We start from the raw sequence: 20,183 nt of genomic DNA on the forward strand, positions 1-20,183 counted from the left end.
TCTTCTCTCTTTTCAAGATATGTGTGCGCCCCATTGTGTGCGTGCACATATATATATCATGCTTCATGCATCATGCTTCAACATCTCTGGTACTGAGGAATAAGGGCCAACCTTATAGTTACTTCTCATTTCAAATTTCGACTCATCGTTAAGCCCCCAAAAGTCAGAGTACAGACATTTATATTTTGCTAATAGACTTCTAGAGGTTTTTTTAGGATTGGAGGGGCTGAATGAAAATGAGCAAATTATGCCTCACTTCTTGTTGATTAGGTATCTGTAAGTGTGTTATTGGAAACAAAACTATGATATTAATGATTTTTGTACCATGCATACAACAAAATGCAGACTTCTGTGAGATAAAGGTGAAATCATCTTTTGTATTTAGATCATTGACTTTGCTCAAATCCATTCCATTTTAAAAATACATACATACATAAATTTCATATAACATGCTAGGACAACATGCTGCCAGTTGGTGCAATTATTAGACTACTTGAAAAAGTTATTTAGAGATGTATCAGGATTCAAGTACCAGTTCCAGATGTGGAAAATATAGTTTGCTTTTGTGCGTGTTTTCCAAATTATTTACTTGGTTAATAAAATACTGAAACATTGAAGGTGAACACAGATAGCCATTTACCAACTGGTAACTTACAGTGGTGTGTGGCTATAACCACTTGGTAAACAGGATGCCTATGAGCTCTTCTACATGAGGCAGTTAATCTGCTGTATCTAATTTCAGTTTCATCACAGAATTGAGATCTGCGCACTACACAAAGAGCATTCCTTTACCTGTTGTTCTGCTACATTGCCTCTAGGTGGCACCATAGTATAGCATAACAGCACAACAGCACAAGCTTAAATGGTGTTTTCTTTCACTTTCACAAAAATACTGTATTTTTCCTGCTCCATAAAAATCCTCACTGAAAGTGCTGTTTACAAACTGAAGCGAAACTGGAGGGTCATGACATTGTCTAAAGAATTCATAAACAACTGTGCACAATGAATGCCTCATGTAGAAAAGTTCTGTATCATTCTACCAAGCAGCAAGAAGAATTGCACCACTTCTCTGTTTCTCAAGGGTTTTGATACTGCAGGGAAGTGTAAGAGCTCCCTCCCACCCATATCAACATAGGGAGGTTGGGGTGGAGTTGGCATCACAAAGGGCCTTTGGATTAGGGTTTTTAAATAGTGTCATAGTAAGCACACCACCATGATATGATATTAAATACATCAGATCTACAGTAGAAGACTGTTTTGAGGTTTTTCGTTGTTGTTGTTGTTTTTAAAAAACTAATTTATAAAAGTGGCCGTATGAATTTTGACACATCTCTGGATTCATGCTGGGCAAGCCAAGAAAAGATTGGTTTAATAAGCATTCCTGTGAACGTACATCTATTAGGAAGTGCTGCCACTCTTGACCATGGTTAAGTCTACGGATGACTTACTGTTGGTTTCAAGACTTTCACAAAGTTCAGTTTTGACCTCGCCATTTGGTCTATCATTTCCTTTTTGGATCAGCTTGCTTTGCATCGTGGCTGCTGTGACAACAGCCTTGAAACTCCTCTTCCTTTTTTGAACATTTTGCTCTGGATGAAAAATGATTATATAAACCTTGGGCATGTAGAGCATGCCCAGAGACACAGAAGCACTTAAACTCATGGACACTGTAAGTGTTGTTGTCTGGATGTACATCTAGGAAAGAGAAAAGATGATACAATAAAAAACATTAGTGTTCAGCTGGGCTTACGGAAAACATTAAGGCAAATATAGCAGCTGGCTTTAAAATAATCACTCTGCACTGCTTCTTATTGGAAACCTGTGGTGGTACAACTTTAATAGACTCTATAAGACAGAGACAGTGAAGTACAGTGGTTAGAGCAATCTTTCCCAACCTGGTTTTCTTGATGTGTTAGACTGTTGCAGTCTAACACTGCAAGAAAACCAGGTTGGAAAGCAGAGATAGAGTATCAGACTAAGTCAATAAAGGTCCAGATTCAAATACTCACAGCCGTAAAGCTCACTTGGTGATCTTCTGCCAGTCAGTGGGCTGTTCAGACAACACACTAAGCCATGGTTAGGCTTCTAACCCTTTTGCAGCAAATGGTTAATGAGTATGTTTAAACCATGGTTATGTAGCCACCATGGTTAGGAATGGTCCACATGACATGCTAAGTCATAATGTTTAGCTCAAAATCCTTAACCACCATGGCTTAGCACGTTGTCTGAATAGGAGCACCAACTCTCAGCCTAACATACCCCACAAGGTTTTTGTGATGATAAAAATGGAGAGGAGGACAAACCATTTTGTGGCACTCCAAAGCTAATATATGACAGAATAGTCAGATTCAGTTTTGTCGAAAATTAAATGCATTTTATAATCTTACATTTACTATCTTATATGTGCCTTCCACTTTTGCTATCTATCTATCTATCTATCTATCTATCTATCTATCTATCTATCTATCTAATCTAATCTATATAATCTCTTATACTTGTATTTATCCTCCCTTCAATATAATAACAATTAGCCACTACGAATTGACGAATGCAGAAATGGTGTCATGCAGTGAATTTGTTTCACTTATACCAGAAAGACAGTTCACCCACACTGCATATAATTATGGTAAGTTGTCTCTCACTAATGAGTGGGTGAAAGAGGCAGCCCTATTATTAAAATCTACTCTCCTACTAATAATAAAGTGTGTAACAGCTTTATTTTCCAATAATGAACAAGTGTATCCGATCTGGACAAAAAAAGTTGACAACACTGCTAGACTAGTATAATCTGTTCAATAAACCAATGTTTCTAGAAGAATCTGTCACTTGATAATGCACCAGTACAAGGGGACAATAGTTCAGATGGTAACACGCTCAAGAACAAAAAATAGTTTGACGAATTGTGGATTTACTCTAAAACCGCCAGAAAACAAGTTCTTTCAAGAACTGAAGAGATCATTTTCAAATGAAATTTCTAAGAACAATATCGGAAAGGAACACTTTCAGAAATTATGGTTTTAAAAACTGGGAATCAGATTGTGCTGATACCGGTTACTTCCCATTGTACCTGCAAGGACAAATAATCTTTAGTGCTACCCTTATTCTTTTCTTTTCTTTTGCATGCATGCATGCATGCATGTGTGTTAAGAGCAAGACTATACTATGCTAGGAATTATTCTAAAGCTGTGCACTCATTTATCCCTCCTTATTTCTAACCTATATTTCCAGCTGACCAGGCATATCTTACAACCACTACTACAGTAAAACTTTACTTAGTTCATCCTGGATCACTCTTTAGAATTGCTATTGTGTGCTGGTAATCAAATAGCAATTTTAAGCAACACAGTTCTGTTTTGACAATTATTATTCACAGCAAGAAGTGATGGAGTGTCTTACTATGCCCCTGCGTGACTTAAGCAAACTCCCTTTGAATTTCTATATGCCCGAACACAGATAAGGAGGGTGACGATAAAAAGCCATTACATGGCATTATTGATAGACACTTGCTGATTTTCCATCTTGTCTGCTGTGTTTTTTATGGCACAGCCAAGACTAGCACATTAACCCAAGACTATGCTATAAAGTTCCTCTCAGTAACAGTGCTGTTTTCAAGTTTTCAGTCCAAATTCTTTACCAGAGCTGATGCTCTCTGTAAATTAGGTTCTAGGAGGAAGCAGAAGATGAAGAAAAATGTCTAGTATATAACCTCAATAATAACACATTTTGAAATGCCCTTTGTTGCAAAATAAAGAAATAAATAATAAAATAAAATCCATTTCACATGTTGTCCTTAGAGACTACAGATAAACATTACTCTTGTTTTGGATACTGTTAAACAGAAAGGGTTACAAATTTGCTTAAGTGGTTTGAATTCTTACCATGGGGAGCATCTGTGAAATACACATGGAAAAATTGACAATATTTTATTGGAAAAGCCAACTGTGTTCTTCATGACCTCAAAGTCTACCACTTGAGAATAGATGCACCACTTGTGAAAGACATGCAGTGTAATCCTATGTGTGTCTACCGATATATGAACCCTATACATGAAATGTATTCCCAGGGACGTGTGTATATGATTGCAGCCTTACAGTATAATCCTATCAATGTTTACTCAGAAGTAAATCACACTGAGTTCAGTGGGGCTTACTACCCGGTAGGTGTGCACAGAATTGCATTTTTAGGTTGTGTATCATTCCCTTTAATAGCAAACTCACATGGTGGAGTGCCTATCACTTTGAAAGCAACTCACAGAAGGTAGTAGCTTCTACAAAATCACAGAATGCCCTAGGTATGGAGAATGCAGTAAGTATGTGGATTAAAAGACAATGGCATTTAAAATGTCCTCTTTATGGAGGAATTTGTGAGTTTTTGTAAGTCTTTAAGCAATGAACGGAAGGAAATTCTCACTCAACCAAGTTCAATAGGTACAGCTATTCCTAACTCGAAAAGGACCATGTTGTACCTGCCTGCCTTATAGCTGTCAGGTGGTGGGGAGAGACGACACCACTAATTCATCATCACAATGCGGCTGAAGATGAAGGATTAAAACCTAGGCTTTTAAGAGTGAAGCACTGAAAGCCCCTTGGCTGCCTGGATGAATCGGTTCATTTTGCTTTCTCCCTCATTCAGATTTGTTAATCCCAAATTCTTTTCATACGATTTATGGAGAAAATTGCAAATTTTGGCATGTTTTAATCAAAAACACACCAAACAAGAGCCCAAGGCCAAATTACAGTGGCCCTGTTCAGAAGGACAGCTTAGCCCACAGCTTTAACCATGGTGCTTAAGCCAAAAATCCTTAAGCACTATTGTTAAAGCCATGGTTTAAGGTGTTTTATGAAAAGGGCCACTATGTTTTGTCTTGGCACTGTAATGTCTGGCTCACTCGCACAGCAGAAGACTCCCCAACCCACTGTCCCGACATTCTTATTCCTCAATATTCTGTCCCCCCACCCACCCACCCAACTATATTTATGACAGGGTGCAGTTTTTTTCCAGTGCAGTTTCTGTGGTCTATGAAATCATGTGTTATCATAATTATAGTGGGCCTGTTTAGAAGACACCTTAAACCATGGCTTTAACCATGGTGGTTAAGCCAGAAAGCTAGGCCATATTCAGAAGATACCTTACACCACGGCTTTAACCATGGCAAATACGGCTTTTTGCTCAATGAATAGAAAGTCATTTAAATAAGTAAGCATGTTACCCAGATTGTGCTGAAGTACCTATTAATGTCCAGGTATTTTGAGAGGTCTTAACTTGACTGCCTAAATAGCCTACCTTTCAGCCCATTGGTGATCACCTCGGCAGTAATTTAGTAATAGCTTCTTGTTCCTTTTACATACTGTGAAGCTATTCAGTTGGTTATAAAGCGGTGGTCTCAAATTCTGTACACAGAATCTTGGAATTCTGTAACCACCTTTCATAAATTATGCAACAAGGTTGGTTGTGGCAATGATAGTGGTTTCAGCACATTCTACAATACACTTCAGTATTTGTGGGGTGCCAATGAGGTTCAGGACTCACATGAACAAGGGAAAGGGCCTTTTTGGTGGTGGCCCCCCGACTGTGGAATGATCTCCCCGATGAGGCTCGCCTGGGACCAATACTGTTATCTTTCAAGCGCTAGGTCAAGACTTTTCTCTTCTTCCAGGCATTTAACAGCATTTAACAACTCTAAGTTTGTTTTTTAACGGACCCCAGAAGTGGGGTCCGTTAAACATGTTTTTAAATAGATACTGTTGTTTTAATGTTTTTGATGGTTTAAAATTTTGTATATTTTTAATGTTTACTGTTTTTAACTTTTGTAAACCGCCCAGAGAGCTTCGGCTATGGGGCGGTATATAAATGTAATAAATAAATAAATAAATGGTTTAAGGTGTCTTCTGAACACAGCCTAACTTTCTAGCTTAACCACTGTGGTTATATCCATGGTTTAAGGTGTCTTCTGAACGGGGTTAATGTGGTATTTTCCCCACCTTCTCTCTTCCCACTGTCTGTCTCCTCCCCCTCCCCTTCCATGCTCTTATCTTGCATGGATTTTGATGGGATTTCCCAACATGAAAACCATGATTTTTGAGAGGCTATTTTTCACTGTGCACCTACACAAATGCATGGCTCTGAATAATGACACAACATTTAAATGTGCATTCATGCACATCTGCAAAACGTGTATTCATTTACTATTTATTTATTAAAACATTTATATCCCACCCTATATCACAAGGATCTCAGGGCGGCTGACAGATAAAATTTCTAGACTTATGTTCTTATGTACAGCAACCTGAAATGGCAGCATGACCTCCGATTTCTCTCAATTGCTGCATATATTGTGGCTTGTGCTCACACTAGAAACACAAATGATCAAACACACACAATCTTTTATTCTGTTTTTATTTTCATTTTACCTTGTACACCACTCCGAAATTTTTTCAATGAGGGGCGGTATATAAATATTCTAAATAAATAAATAACCTTTCAATCTCCTCCTTCTTCTCTCATAATTACAACATTATGCATTGGTGTGTGGCACATGAATCTATCATAAATGCAGTGGATATTGACTATATTTATTAATATTTGCCCACAGAACAGCAATCGGGTTTGTAACAAATATCTGCACAGCAGCACCTCACAAACAAAGGGCTTCCAATGTAGATCACATCCTACAGAGCATTCAGAGGGGAAAATATGTCTTTTATCCATTTTCTACCCTTGAAATGCATGCCAACACCCTGGACTATAAGACTTTTGCAGAGTAATGAACAGGAATGCTCCTCTTAAGAGGTTTGAATATACTGCAGATTTGATTACGGGTCTCACTTGCAGGGTTTTTTGTTTTATAAATAATAAATTAATTAATAATAATATTTTTTTTGTTTTTTAACCATTTACCCAGTACTATTGCATTGGTTATTATCCCACAGCATCTACATAAATGTTTGAATGTAATGAAGGACAAGGAAGTCTATGTCTGTCTTCAGTTCCGCCTCTTGGTTTCTTTTAAAAAATAAAACTCTTCCTTTGCTCACACAAACACTGTACAAACATGCTGTTCTCTCACACATATGCACATGCAGCAACCTAAACACTCAGTGTGTGTATGTGTGTGTGTATATAAACTGTTGCATTTCTCTGGGTGAAGTTGCTAGAATATTCCTGATTTTATTCTAGCAACTTCACCCAGAGTGAAATGCGCATAAATTACCCCCTTTTACCATGTTCTTTACTTTGTAGAAGACGCTTTTCATTTTTGCTTGTTCTAGAAACTTGGGGCATGTCTACACCACAAGGGTGTAGGGGGAGGATCGTGGACTTACCGGCTTCCCTCGGTGTCCAGATGGCCATGCGACGTCCCAGAAGGACGTTGTGGCTGCCGTTTAAAATAACAATGAGAGAGTGCTCCAACTAAAAGGTAAGGGGAAAAAACCCCAATCCCACTTCCTCCCCACCCCCGATGGGCATGGAGTGCCTGAAGAGCTCCGTGCCCCATGGCTGGTTCCTGCCTCCTTCCGTTTACTCATGAGGAAGTGGGACAAAGCTGGGATGGCCGCCACTCTTCCTGTGGTCTCAGGACAATCCAAAGACCATGCAAAAAATTGGGCTAAAAACCATCCCATTTATCCTGGGGAAATGGAGGGATCATCCCTCCCTGCCTCTGGGATCCCCTGTGCATCATGTGGATGCACAGGGATGATCCCGGGATGATCCCCAGGATAAGGACTCGTATAGACATGCCCTTGCTTTCCTTAGCAGCCTGATGCAAGATACCGCGTAATTTCTTTTAACATTTGACTGAATTTGTATCTTATTTGATTATTTTGTACCTGACAGAAGAAACCAAGACTGTGTTTTAAGCTTTTGAATTACTTTGCATAGTAGGTGGTTTTGTGAGTTCCTGCCTTAGTTTTGCAAATAAGCCATTTCAGCAATTTTATTTTTTAAAATCAATAATATAAATGCATGGAGGCAGTTCAGTTTAATAAGCTATTGACCTTTGACTGACCCTCCTTGTATGTCATATTGCACTATACGAGCAGTAGCATGATGCCTTTATAAGGACCAACTGAAAGCCATAAAATAGTGAGCTTACTTTCATGTTTCATGCAATCTTCCTTTGGCTGGATTTTACACACAAAATAAGGAGAGGGGGCTTAGAGAAACTTGTTTATGGAGTAACAACCAAGTAGCTTTTGCAATGGCTGAGATTCCCCCAACACCACCTTGAAGCTCAGCTCACCCCATGTCTTGGTTTTGACTGAGGTCTTCTTTCATTCAACTAGAAAACGTGTGCATTTCGAATGGGAAAAACATGCATTTTTTTCTAAAAAGTGCACCCAAACGTGCATATCCTCTCCACACCATGTTACAAAGAGTGACAATGGGGATTTTTACAAAACTGCATACTGTTTAATGTGCACATTTTTAAAAATGTGTGTGAATACAAATGCAAGTTAGGAATTTGTGGATATTTTCAGAGAATGTGCTTTCCTGCTCAAGTTCAGATGATTTGCATGAGTAAATGAAATTCTCGTGCATCTCTAAACGTGGCCTTAGCTAGACCAGGCGAAATCCCGGGGTGAACCCTCCCTTCCCCCAGGATCTCACCCTCCACTTTGGGCCTGCTTTTTCCACAGTCTTGGGCTGAGCCCGAGACCACAGAACATGTGGCCTGTTGCTGCAGCTTGACCCAGCTCCACGCGATTACTCGCGTGGAGCCGGGAGCTGTGCCCATCGAAGGTAGGGTTGGGGGAGCGGGGAAATTAAGTTAAAATTCTAAAAAAAACCTTACCTTTGTGCATGACCATTCATGTGCTCCATCTTCTTTTAAAAAATGGCGGGTGTGATGCCTCTCCTCCTGAGGTCATCGCACCTTACATGTAAATGGAGTAGGGATCTCACGTTAATCACTTGAGATCTTCCCTCCTCCGTTGTGGGATAGAAGGTAGGTCTAGCTAAGGCCTTAATTTAAGAAACTGAAGTTATTTCAAAATACAGCTGCTGTACTGCTAACTGGGGCAGGAAGTTACAAACATATCAGACTGGTGCTTCATCAACTGTAGTAGCCTCTGGTCTGTTTCCGGACTCAAAGCCATGTACTCGTTTTGACCTTCAAGGTACGGATGGGGAAGAAATTTCTTCAGTTCAATGCATATGCATATGCTAGTCAGAAATGCATATGAAAATGCATGCTCACTTTTATCACAAACTCACATGGAAGCAGGACAAAACAAATGCCAGGTTGGAAAAAAAATAAGAAATCGAGCAAAACTGAAATTGACAGATTCTTCTGTCCCTACTTCAAAGCACTCCTAGGTTGGGATCAGAGTACCTCCTGTCCTCACATGTGTTTGTCTGTACTCTTATCAACTGCCCAGGATGGATGCTCTCTCCCATGGAGGTTCACCTGGTACCTACACTGATGTCATTTTGGCAATGGGCAAAGAACTGTTTTAATTTCTCAGTTTGATCTGATTTATCCTTGCTTGGTTTCTCATGTTTTTATGCTGCTTAGTTGCTATTTTTTGGTACTTTTTAGGATTCTTTTTAGACTCAGATATCATTTCCCACTTAATAACAAACACTCAGCCATTTGTAAAATGTCTTTTTAATAGAGAACACTAGTTCTATTGTTTCCACATGCACATTATTAGCATGAACGTGTCCAATAACAATGCGAATTAATTACATTATCATTTGAAGTTTCAATCCAAAAATGCTCTTGTACCCAATAGGCACTGTTAATTAATCCAGTCTGTAGGTACATGCACTGAATGGTAATTTAAATTGCTATCCATGGAGTACATTAACTAGGAAATTTGGCAGATGGGTAGCCATTCAAAATAAATTCAAATAGATTGGCAAATCTTCAAATATGGGAGCTGACATTTGGGACATTCAAAATTCAGTAAGTCAGTCTGGCAAGTTTTAAAATGTTAGTTTCATATTCACAACCAAATATATATAGTTCAACCTGAGTTGCATTAACAAAACAAATTTGTTGACTCGGTGTTAAGTTTAATTTCTATATCTCCAGACATTTGAAAACATTTCAGTCTAAGGCCTTAACTAGACCTAAGGATTATCCCAGACAAATAGAGGGATTGTCCCTGCCTGCTCTTGGGATCCCCTGTGTGTCATTTGGATGCACAGGGATGATCCTGAGACTATCCTAGGATATAGGCCTGGTCTAGCCATGGCCTAACTCAACATAACTGTCGGCTGTTCATGACCACAAACACTAGAATGAAGGAATGTGGCCACAATTCCTTTAGCTATTAAAGTTTGGCCATGTGCCTGGATTGGAATTATTGCTTCAATATTCATCACCTCTGCTTGCTTCCTTACTGATAGGTAAGACATCCCGATTATAATACTGATTATAGTTTACTTCATGAAACTCCATTAACCTGAGAGAAATCCAGGGCTAGAAAAATATTGTCATGTAGAATACTAATAATGTTGAAGCAACCTGTAATTATTAACCTGGAAAGAATTTCAGTTTAATGTGGTATGTTTATTTATTTACTGCATATGGCACTAGTGTTAGAGTTCAAGTACTTGATACAGCAACATATTAAATGAAGTACACTTTTTCCAGATGATAATTTTGTTGAGCATCTTCAAGGCATAATTAAGTTGCTCTCTTGTGCAAAATGATGGAAGCCTAAAATAAGTAACAGCTGGTTACCCCAATGGCTGGATAAACATAGGGCAGCTTTGGGCTGGCGTAACTGTGCAAATACAACCAATGTATTGTGCTAATGTGTTTAGTGTAATGAGCAAGGAAACAGCTCAAATGAATCAACAAGTAGTGTGGGGGGGGGACCACCCAAACGCTGCCGTTAGAATTCATTTCACATCAAATTCTCCCAAAGAGCATGCTTAATTGCCAGTAGTATTTGTTAACATTGGTAAAATCCAATGTTACCAAATACAACAGAAATTTAAAGAAAGAGGGAGAGAAGCAGGAGCCAGAAAGAGAGAGGAGTCATAGGGCTCATCTACACCAAGCAGGATATTCCACTATGAAAGTGGTATGAAAATGGTATATAAATGGCAGGAGCCACACTACTGCTTTATAGTGGTATTGAAGTGCACTGACAACTGTTGGGGCCCATGGACACATACAATATACCGCTGTCATACCGCTTTCATAGTGTTATATCCTGCTTGGTGTAGATGTGTCATGGCCCCCAACAGTTGCCAGTGCACTTCAGTACCACTATAAAGCAGCAGTGTGGCTCCTGCCTTTTATATACCACTTTCATAGTGGAATATCCTGCTTGGTGTAGATAAGGCCATCGTTGCTAATACACGCTGCTTTCCCCAATTGAGAGTTCTAGAATTTGGAAAAAAAAATCTTAACTAGCGTAGCACATTATTGTATTGCAACAATATGTTGGAGAGTTCATATCAGAGAGTTTACAGTTTAGGAAGTCTCCTAAAATATTTACAGGGAGATGCCCCAATTTCAGAGAGATTCTCAGAGAGTTACCCTAACCTTAAAATCCTTTTATTAACTCAGGGTAAAGTTTGTCTCTGTGGCCTTAGCTAGACCTAAGGATTATCCCAGGCAAATGGAGGGGTCATCCCTGCCTGCTCCCGGGATCCCCTGTGTGTCATTTGGATGCACAGGGATGATCCCGGGACAATCCCTGGATATAGGCCTGGTCTAGCCTTGGCCTGTGTATGGAACAATCCTGGTACCTTTGGGGAGCCATTTTAAAAATGCTTAGGGCATTCTCACATGCCTATAGCTCTTTCCATGAGCCCTTTTCACATGGCTGGCAATAACCCAGAATGAATATGCAGATGGGGAGCCAGCGGGCATTCCTCTAACTTCATCACAGAGGTAATAAATGCATGGAAGTTAGAATGTAGACAGTGGATACAAACTGGCTTTCTGTTCATGTATTCATTGTGCACAGTTTTCCAACCATATGGTATAAAGAGTGCTATGGAAAATAATGTCAGGATGTGATCTAGAGAAAAGCAATTGATTCTCTTTTAGATAACACCAGGCGTAATCTATACTAAGCAGGATATTGCACTATGAAAGTGGTATGAAAGTGGCATATAAAAGGCAGGAGTCACAACAAGCAGGATATTGCACTATGGAAGTGGTATGAAAGCAGTATATGGTATGTGTCAAAGGGCTCCAACAGTTGCCTGTGCACTTCAATACTGCTTTAAAGCATTAGTGTGGCCCCTGCCTTTTATATACTGCTTTCATAGTGCAATATCCTGCTTGATGTAGATTAGGCGTATGTATGAGCAGCTTAACATCCTGCACACACAAACATTGTTATAGAAAATAGTCTTTTAAAAAAGGTGTTGTTTTTCCAAGTGTGACAAAGGTAGCAGCAGCCTAAGCGCATTTACTTAGGATGCAGGTCAAATTAGTTATGCTTCAGTTTCATTGAGTTCAACGGGATAAGTTAGTCAGGGTTTAAATGGGACTAAAGTGGGACTACCTTGACCTAGAACCAACCCAGTGGAGTGCACTTCCCAATAAACAGGCACAGAATTGAGCTGCTTGACAAAATAAAGGCACTATCTTTCTTACACTCTTGTATGGAGCAATGTGAGTAAATGAGAAATAGGAAAAAGTAAAATCATACAACATGTTTTAATATTTTCCAAAAAAGAAGGGCTAGAGGGAATTCCATTTCCTCCTCAAATCAGCCATGACATCCAAGATGGCAAACAGCACAGTAATTTGGGCTTGCTGGGGGCAGGGAGAGATAAAGCCCTACTCTCCATTGTGGCCAAGAGGTCGGGGGGGGGGAACATGCTCCTTCCCTTGGTACTGTTTGCTACATTAAGAACTCCAGTTTAAAGAAATCTGAAACACATTAATTATCCTGTAGTTTAGTGGAGGCTAGTGATGTTGGAGAAGAGTGTAATGGTTTCAAGTGAGTCTGGATTTCTATGAATCCAACCTGTGCTTTCTATTGCAAATCAGTCTCTTCTGAGTGATGTGAATTCTGTGAATTTGCGGACTGGATTTTACTTTCTAGAGGGGGGAGTTTGTGCAAATTTGCACTCATGCTAATATGCATTAGCACAACTACACATTAGTACTGGAACAAAAGGGAATGATAGATGTCCGACAATCCTTGAAACACAGACATAATGAATTTAACAAAATCTGTACACCACTAGTGGAGACACAATTTTTTGTAATATTATGTTTACATTATTCATAAAACTAGAGTAGAAAAGCATGTACACATGTATATCTGAATGTTTAACACAATCAAAATTACCAAATGGATTTTGATCAATTTCTAAATGTCTTCTTCCCAGACATATAAAAGGCAATTTTGAATATTGTTTACTCACCATGAAAATCTATTCCTAGAATATTTGTGTTAAATGGAAATGCATTTCATTCTAATGTATACATTTTACAAATGCAAAAAGTTGAATATGGATTTCTGCTCGTCACCATTCTTCCATTTCAGAAAGAGATAGCTTCTACCTGCCCTTGGTTCTTTGACTTTCTCTATTATGCAATTTGTTATGATGCTTCACAAGTAGAACTTTCTGTCAGGTTTAATCCATCACAAAGGGCTCAGTTGTAAAGTGTTGTCTTAGTTCTTGTGCAGGCAAATCCATTGATTTAAATTGGTACTTTGGCTGAATAATTACTTTAGAACTGAGCTTGTGGTTTTCAGAATGTATTGTATATAGTCTAAATTAGAGTTGTCTTTTGCCCCTTTGAAGCTATGCTAGTAATTTGCTGAAAGTTTTCTTTTTAATCACACATCAAACTAAAGCAAAATGTCCTCACAAGAAAATTAAGATTTTAAAACCTGAGCCATTTTATGTTTACATTGTTGCAGTCCAGTCCTATACATGGCTACATACAAGTTAAGTTTCACTATATTAAAGGGGCTTACTCACAGGTACGGGTGTATCAGGTGGGAGCCTGCACCATGTGCAGCTCACTGGACTCCACTGGGAACCTCCCCCTGTTTGCTATGCTGAATGAACCTCCAGGCAGTCTGCAGTGCTGGGATCCCATTTCTCCGCTCAGCCACTATTATTGACAGCTCATCCTTTTACATGAACGGCCATTTTGCACAAATGACAGCCATCAAGAGGCCCATTTATGCAACATTACAGGCAGTGGAACACAACAGGACAAAGAAGTCCATAGAGGCAGCAGAACAGGGGATGTCTCAGGCAGCAAAATGTCTTGGGCTGGTCCAAGGAAGACCCATGTCTATGGGTCTTCCTTGTTGAAGTAAGTTGTAGGAATCAAGGAATCAATGGGTCACATTCTATCTTGAAAACTTCAAAACCACCACCACCACCATTAACTTCTATCCTATATGCCAATGCATGGGGCAAGCAGCTATTTTTGTAAATTTGCACAATCCTCAACCTCCCAAAAAGCTGTGAGTCTTCTGATTCTACCAGATTCTTCTGACATCTCAATTATCATAGGAAGCCACTTCATACTGAGTCAAATCATTTGTCCATCCAGCCCAGTACAATACTGAAACTGGCAGTAACTCTCAAACATCTTATATTTGAGAGTTACTCTTCTCCAGTCCTGCTACCCGAGATACTGTTAACTGGCGATGTCAGGGATTTAATCTGGGGTCTTCTGCATGGAGAGCATGTGGTCTTCTAGCATTGAGCTTCCTCCCCATTGCATGTTTCCCTTCGATGATTTTTGCATGTCTGTTGTGAAAGCCTTAAGAACATTCACCATAGAAGAATCAATAGAATATTGCAAAACTGGTGACTTAAGTTCTAGCCTTACAACAAATCATACCTTACCCTCCAGCATTTTCACAAAGGAAAATAAAGACTTGTGTGCATAAGAGGGTCAGCTAGAGGCAACCCGGCAGCCCAATGGCATGGTATGGTGGACAATAGTGGGCCAGCACAGTCCATAGCCATGTGTGCCACAAGTAGAAAATGGAAACTAACGGCTCATCTACACCAAGCAGATATTTCACTGTGAAAGTAGTATATAAAATGCAGGAGCCACACTACTGCTTTATAGCGGTATCGAAGTGCATTGAAAACTGTTGGAGCCCATTGACACATACCAAATACTGCTTTCATACTACTTTCATAGTGTTATATCCCGCTTGGTATAGATGTCTCATGGGCCCTAACAGTTGTCAGTGCACTTCAGTACCCCTATAAAGCAGTAGTGTAGATCCTGCAGTGCACTTCAATACTGCTATGAAGCAGTAGTGTGGCTCCTGCCTTTTATACCACTTTCATAGTGGAATATCCTGCTTGGTGTAGATGAGCCCTAAATGTCCATACTAGCAGATGGTAAAAAAGCACTGAAGTGAGCCATGTACTACTGATAGAGATGCCAGAGACATCTACAATGGAGTCAAATGAGTTCAGATTTCTATGAATCTGATCTATGGAGTCCACAGTGGGCTGGCTTTTTCTGAGCCATATGGATTGGGTGGACTTGTGTATCACTTTTTTTGTTTTGGGGAGAATTTGTGCAGTTTCATTCATCTGCCAATATGCACTTGCACAAACACACAAACAAACAATTTTTTCATACAGAAATATCTGATTCCATCAATGAGTAGATGATGGAAAGAAAGATACCTGACAATTGCAGATGACACAGATTTAACAAAATCCATTCACCCTTAATTACATGGCAAGTCAAATACACATAATAGGCATCTATGCACTAGATTGTATTGTTGCCATTGAGAGGACATTGGTCTCATTTTATAGCTAATGGTCTCCGAGGCACAGCAATAAAGGTCTAAGCAAGGATTAGTCTACACACACACACACACACACACACACACACACACAAAAACAGTTTAGAAGTGCCTCTGAACATATACAGAAGGCTTTTCTGAGCAATTGCAGCCTCTCTCTCTCTCTCTCTCTCTCTCAAAACACACTTAGAATTAAGAAGCATGACTTCAACAGTGATGGCATCTCTCCCACACAGATTCAAATGCTAAAACTCTTAGAAATTATTAACCACAGTTCCCAATCTTCACTGTCAGTAAACGACAATTAACACACACTCACATACATTCTGTTCCATAGAAAATTGCACTTCTTATTTCTCTCCGGCAGCTCTCCACAAAAGCTTGTTATTTCCTCCCACACCCAAAGTTTCCCCACGTCTTGTTCAATGCAATGCAAGATTTCTTTATTTTTTGCTTCTTCCTGCCCCACTGTGAATAACAAGTGCCATGATGTAACTAAGGCCATAGCTAGACCTAAGGTTTATCCCAGGATCATCCCGGATTCGTCCCTGCCTGAGCGATGGATGCCCTGTGTGGCACTTAGATGAACAGGTTTGACCCCAGGACAATCCTGGGATAAACCTTAGGTCTAGCTATGGCCTAAGTTCGGCCCCAGAGTCTCCTTTTCAATACTACAGCTGAGTCTTGGAATAGGGGTTTATGTATCTCTGAGCATGTGCAGAGATTCTTTTCTTTGCCTATGAATGCCCTGCAGTCTGCTGCCTCTCCGCGCTTAGAATTTAGGAACAGGTTGCCCTCCAAGTGAATGTTTATCTCAGGATTTTGAATATAAAACTGGTGCAATGTGTGTTTTAAAAATGGTGTGATGCGTATGAACATTTCATTTCTACACGCAAACATGCAGGCATGACTTATTCGAAGTGCTGAACGCAAGTGGCCGACGAGATCACATTACGCCAGTCTTTTTCCAGCTTCATTGGCTGCTAGTCCAGGTCCGGGCCCGATTCAAAGTGCTGGTATTGACATTTAAAGCCCTAAACGGTTTAGGGCCAGGTTATTTGAAGGAACGCCTCCTCCCATATGTACCTGCCCTGACCTTAAGATCATCTACAGGGGCCCTTCTCCGTGAGCCCCTGCCAAAGGAAGTGAGGCAGGTGGCTACTAGAAGGAGGGCTTTCTCTGCTGTGGCACCCCGGTTGTGGAATGAGCTCCCCAGAGAGGTCCGCCTGGTGCCTACACTGTACTGTTTTCGTTGCCAGCTGAAGACCTTTTTATTCTCTCAATATTTTAACACTTAATTTTAACCTAAATTTAAATCTTACTGTTTTAACTCTGTATTTTAATCTTATATCAATTTTGCTGTGTGGTTTTATCCTGGTTGTGCTTTTTATACTGTATTTTGTAATTGTGCTTTTAACCTGTTGGTTGTTTTATTGTGGTTTTAATTTTTGTGAACCACCCAGAGAGCTTTGGCTGTTGGGCGGTATAAAAATGTAATAAATAAATAAATAAATAAAGTGCAAGCATATGTCTGCCAAAAATGTTTGCAAATTGCCAGACATGTGTGTGACTTTCCCCAGTTTATTTTGCACAAATTTTCTAATTTGTGCAAAGTCCCCCCGCAGACTGAAAACCCATTTTTTGTCAATGGAGGAAAATTGGTAAAATTTGGGAAATTGTGTTAATTTCATGTTCAATTGCTGCTCAATTTGCGCAATTCTCCCATTCGAGCAGCAATCGCAAGCATGAACAGGAATTGGGCACAAGACAAGCAGTGAGATGATGTTCAGAGAAGACTAGCAATCTTGCACAATCTCTCGCAATCTTGCCCATATCTAGCAACATGGGCCTAGAGAAGCAGTGCCTGTCATCTCTCCTTACAAAGAACATTCAGAGACTGAGGGCCTTGCTAGACGACGGAGTAGCCCAGTGCGAGCCCTGGGCCGCCCCCTGTGCGTCCAGATGATGCACAGGGGATCCCGGGCTCAGGCAGGGGTAACCCTCCCTTGGCCTGGGATAACCGGCACCGGTTGTGGCCCGGTATTTCCCACAGTCTTGGGATGAGCCCGAGACCGCGGACGTGTAGCCCGTTCCACTGCTTTTCCCGGCTACCGCATTTACTCGCGAGTAGCCGGAAAAGTGGTGGCCAGCATGCAGTGCTCCGCAGGACCACTGTGGCCATCAGAGTGGGGGGGAGATGGGGGGGGAAACCGGAACCAGGGGGGATAGGGGGAATCGGAGATCATGGACGATGGGGGGATCGGAGATCATGGGGAATGGGGGGATCGGAGATCGTGGGTGGGCAGGGGATCGGAGATCACAGGGGATAGGGGGATCGGAGATCACGGGTGGGCGGGGGGATCGCAGACAGGGGGGATTGGGGACAGGGGGATCGGGGAACCCTTCATTTTTTTTAAAAAAAACACCCTACCTTTATCATTGGTGCGCTCCTGCGCACATGGCGCCTTTAAGGTAGAAACAAAATGGCCGACGCGACGGGGCTTTCCTTTACCCCGTCGCATCAACATGTGGATAGGAGCAATAGCCCGCGCTACTTCTAGCATGGGCTGGTCCCTCCACATGCCCGGATTTTAAAGTAGGTCTAGCAAGGCCCTAAGAGGGTTAACTATGGGGGGTTCAGACAGAGGAGTTAAAAGTAGGCATGTGCACCCCATTGGTCCCAAACCCCAAAACTGACTTGGAGTGGGCTAATTTAGCCTGCACACACACACACCCGAAGCCGAGTCAGGACTGGATTGGGCCACCTTGGCCCAAAGTGACCAAAGTTCTTCAGGCCATTTCAGCCCGATGGTGAGCCACATCCCCCCACCCACCTGATTGTGCAAGTGTGCCACCCGTCCTCCAGGAAAGCCATCATCTTTAAGGAAGATGGTAGCTCCGGCCTGCTGTAGATATATTGTTGCAAACTTCAGTGGTAGGAAAAGGCCATTTCCAGAATCTGAAGTAGGCTGGGACAGTTCTGAGGTGCCCCAAGCTGAATCAGAGTCAATTTGGAAGCTCCTTCTCAACCTCCAAGGCAAATTGGGGTGGTGGTGGCTGTGCATAGCCATAGTTAAAAGTACATCTGAAGGGGACTTAAGGCCATTTGGGCTACCTCAAGACCCCTTCAGATATTCTTTTAAATAGCAATGAAGTTACAACTATAACAAAGGAAATCATTTCTTAAGGGGAAGCAAGAGTACGTCTTCTATTAGAAGCTCAAAGTTAAAGATAGCTAGCCTTTTCCTCTTTTTTAAATCAAGAGTGAGCAGAGTGACCCCAGTCTTCATCAGGCAAGATCTCCCCAAGCAGGATATAACACTATGAAGGCAGTTTGAAAATATTCTATGGCGTGTACCCTGGGCCCCAACAGTTGTCAATGCCATTATAAACCATTACAAAGCAGTAGTGTAGATCTTGCCCAGGACGTACGTGTGTGTGTGTGTGTGTGTGTGTGTGTGTGTGTGTGTGTGTGTGTGTGTGTGTGAAGGATATGGAGGCTTTAACTTTTCCCCCAACATGCTTCCAATCCAGATTGGAGAGGATCGTGCCTGTAATATCCATTGCCAAATCACGATACATTTTCTTTAATGAATCACTATTTGGTAATTAAAATTTCAGGTGTGGGCAGCCTGATTCAGATCAGGGCCACAGCATGGGGAGAAGGGTTAAAGCCCCCCCCCCCCAATCTCCAAGCTAAAGTCCTAATTAGGTTCAAGACCCCCTACACTTACAATGCAGCAGGAGTGTCGAAACTCTTTCAGCCTGTGACGAATTCAATTCTGGAGAAGCTCTTGTGGGGATGCATTTCAGTGGCACCTGGGGCCAAAGGCAAAGGGAGTGGAGGTGGAAGCAAAATGAGTGTAGCCAAAAATTATCAGCCTATTTTCATGTAAAGCTCTTACTGCCAACTAAGCCTTAGGGCTGAAATTTCACCCAACAAACAGTGATCAGGGCAATGTGGGTATGGTCAGGGGAAGGTGGCAGGCCATCCAGGAAACCCTGGATTACCAGATTGCCTGCCCCCCCCCCAGGCCAACTAGTTTTGGCCCCAGGGCCTGAGATACAACACTCATGCTCTAGAGTAAAAAAGAAATTCAGGCACACCTTGGGTCTGTGACCCACAGTACAGAACATAAGCCATGTACGGCAGGCCCTCGGAAGCTTGAGAAACATCTTAGTTTTTTACTGCCTCTGACTGCAATGAAATGGGGTTTGTGGAAGCCTGGTTGAGGGCCTGGCTGAAGGCTTCTCCTCCTTTACTTCATTCCACCACAGTTTAGAAAAAAACAAATGAAATCCTTTTCATTGACAAACTTACCCATTTGTCGGAATATTCTTCTAAAGACACTATGGAACTGGTGGGGAAAGTCTAACATGATACCAAGTACGTGACAGTACAATGGTTTTTCTAATGGCCATAATATGTCATTATAAATAATTAACCATTATTAG

General features: G+C 41.0%; 1 protein-coding gene across 2 annotated transcripts in view; it reads right to left on the reverse strand.

Annotated features, from left to right (window-relative positions):
• Positions 1-20,183, reverse strand: part of GRM8 (glutamate metabotropic receptor 8) — a 572,661-nt gene that overhangs the window by 17,949 nt on the left and 534,529 nt on the right. Inside the window, exon 9 of one of the 2 annotated variants that reach the window (XM_063134081.1) lies at positions 1,449-1,695. In XM_063134081.1, the coding sequence (XP_062990151.1) occupies positions 1,449-1,695 (247 nt within the window). Of the gene's footprint in view, positions 1-1,393; positions 1,696-20,183 lie in introns of both variants that reach the window. The other variant, XM_063134079.1, reaches the window with a different exon arrangement.

This window comes from Elgaria multicarinata, chromosome 9 (genome assembly GCF_023053635.1).
Source record: "Elgaria multicarinata webbii isolate HBS135686 ecotype San Diego chromosome 9, rElgMul1.1.pri, whole genome shotgun sequence".
NCBI classification, from domain to species: domain Eukaryota; kingdom Metazoa; phylum Chordata; class Lepidosauria; order Squamata; family Anguidae; genus Elgaria; species Elgaria multicarinata.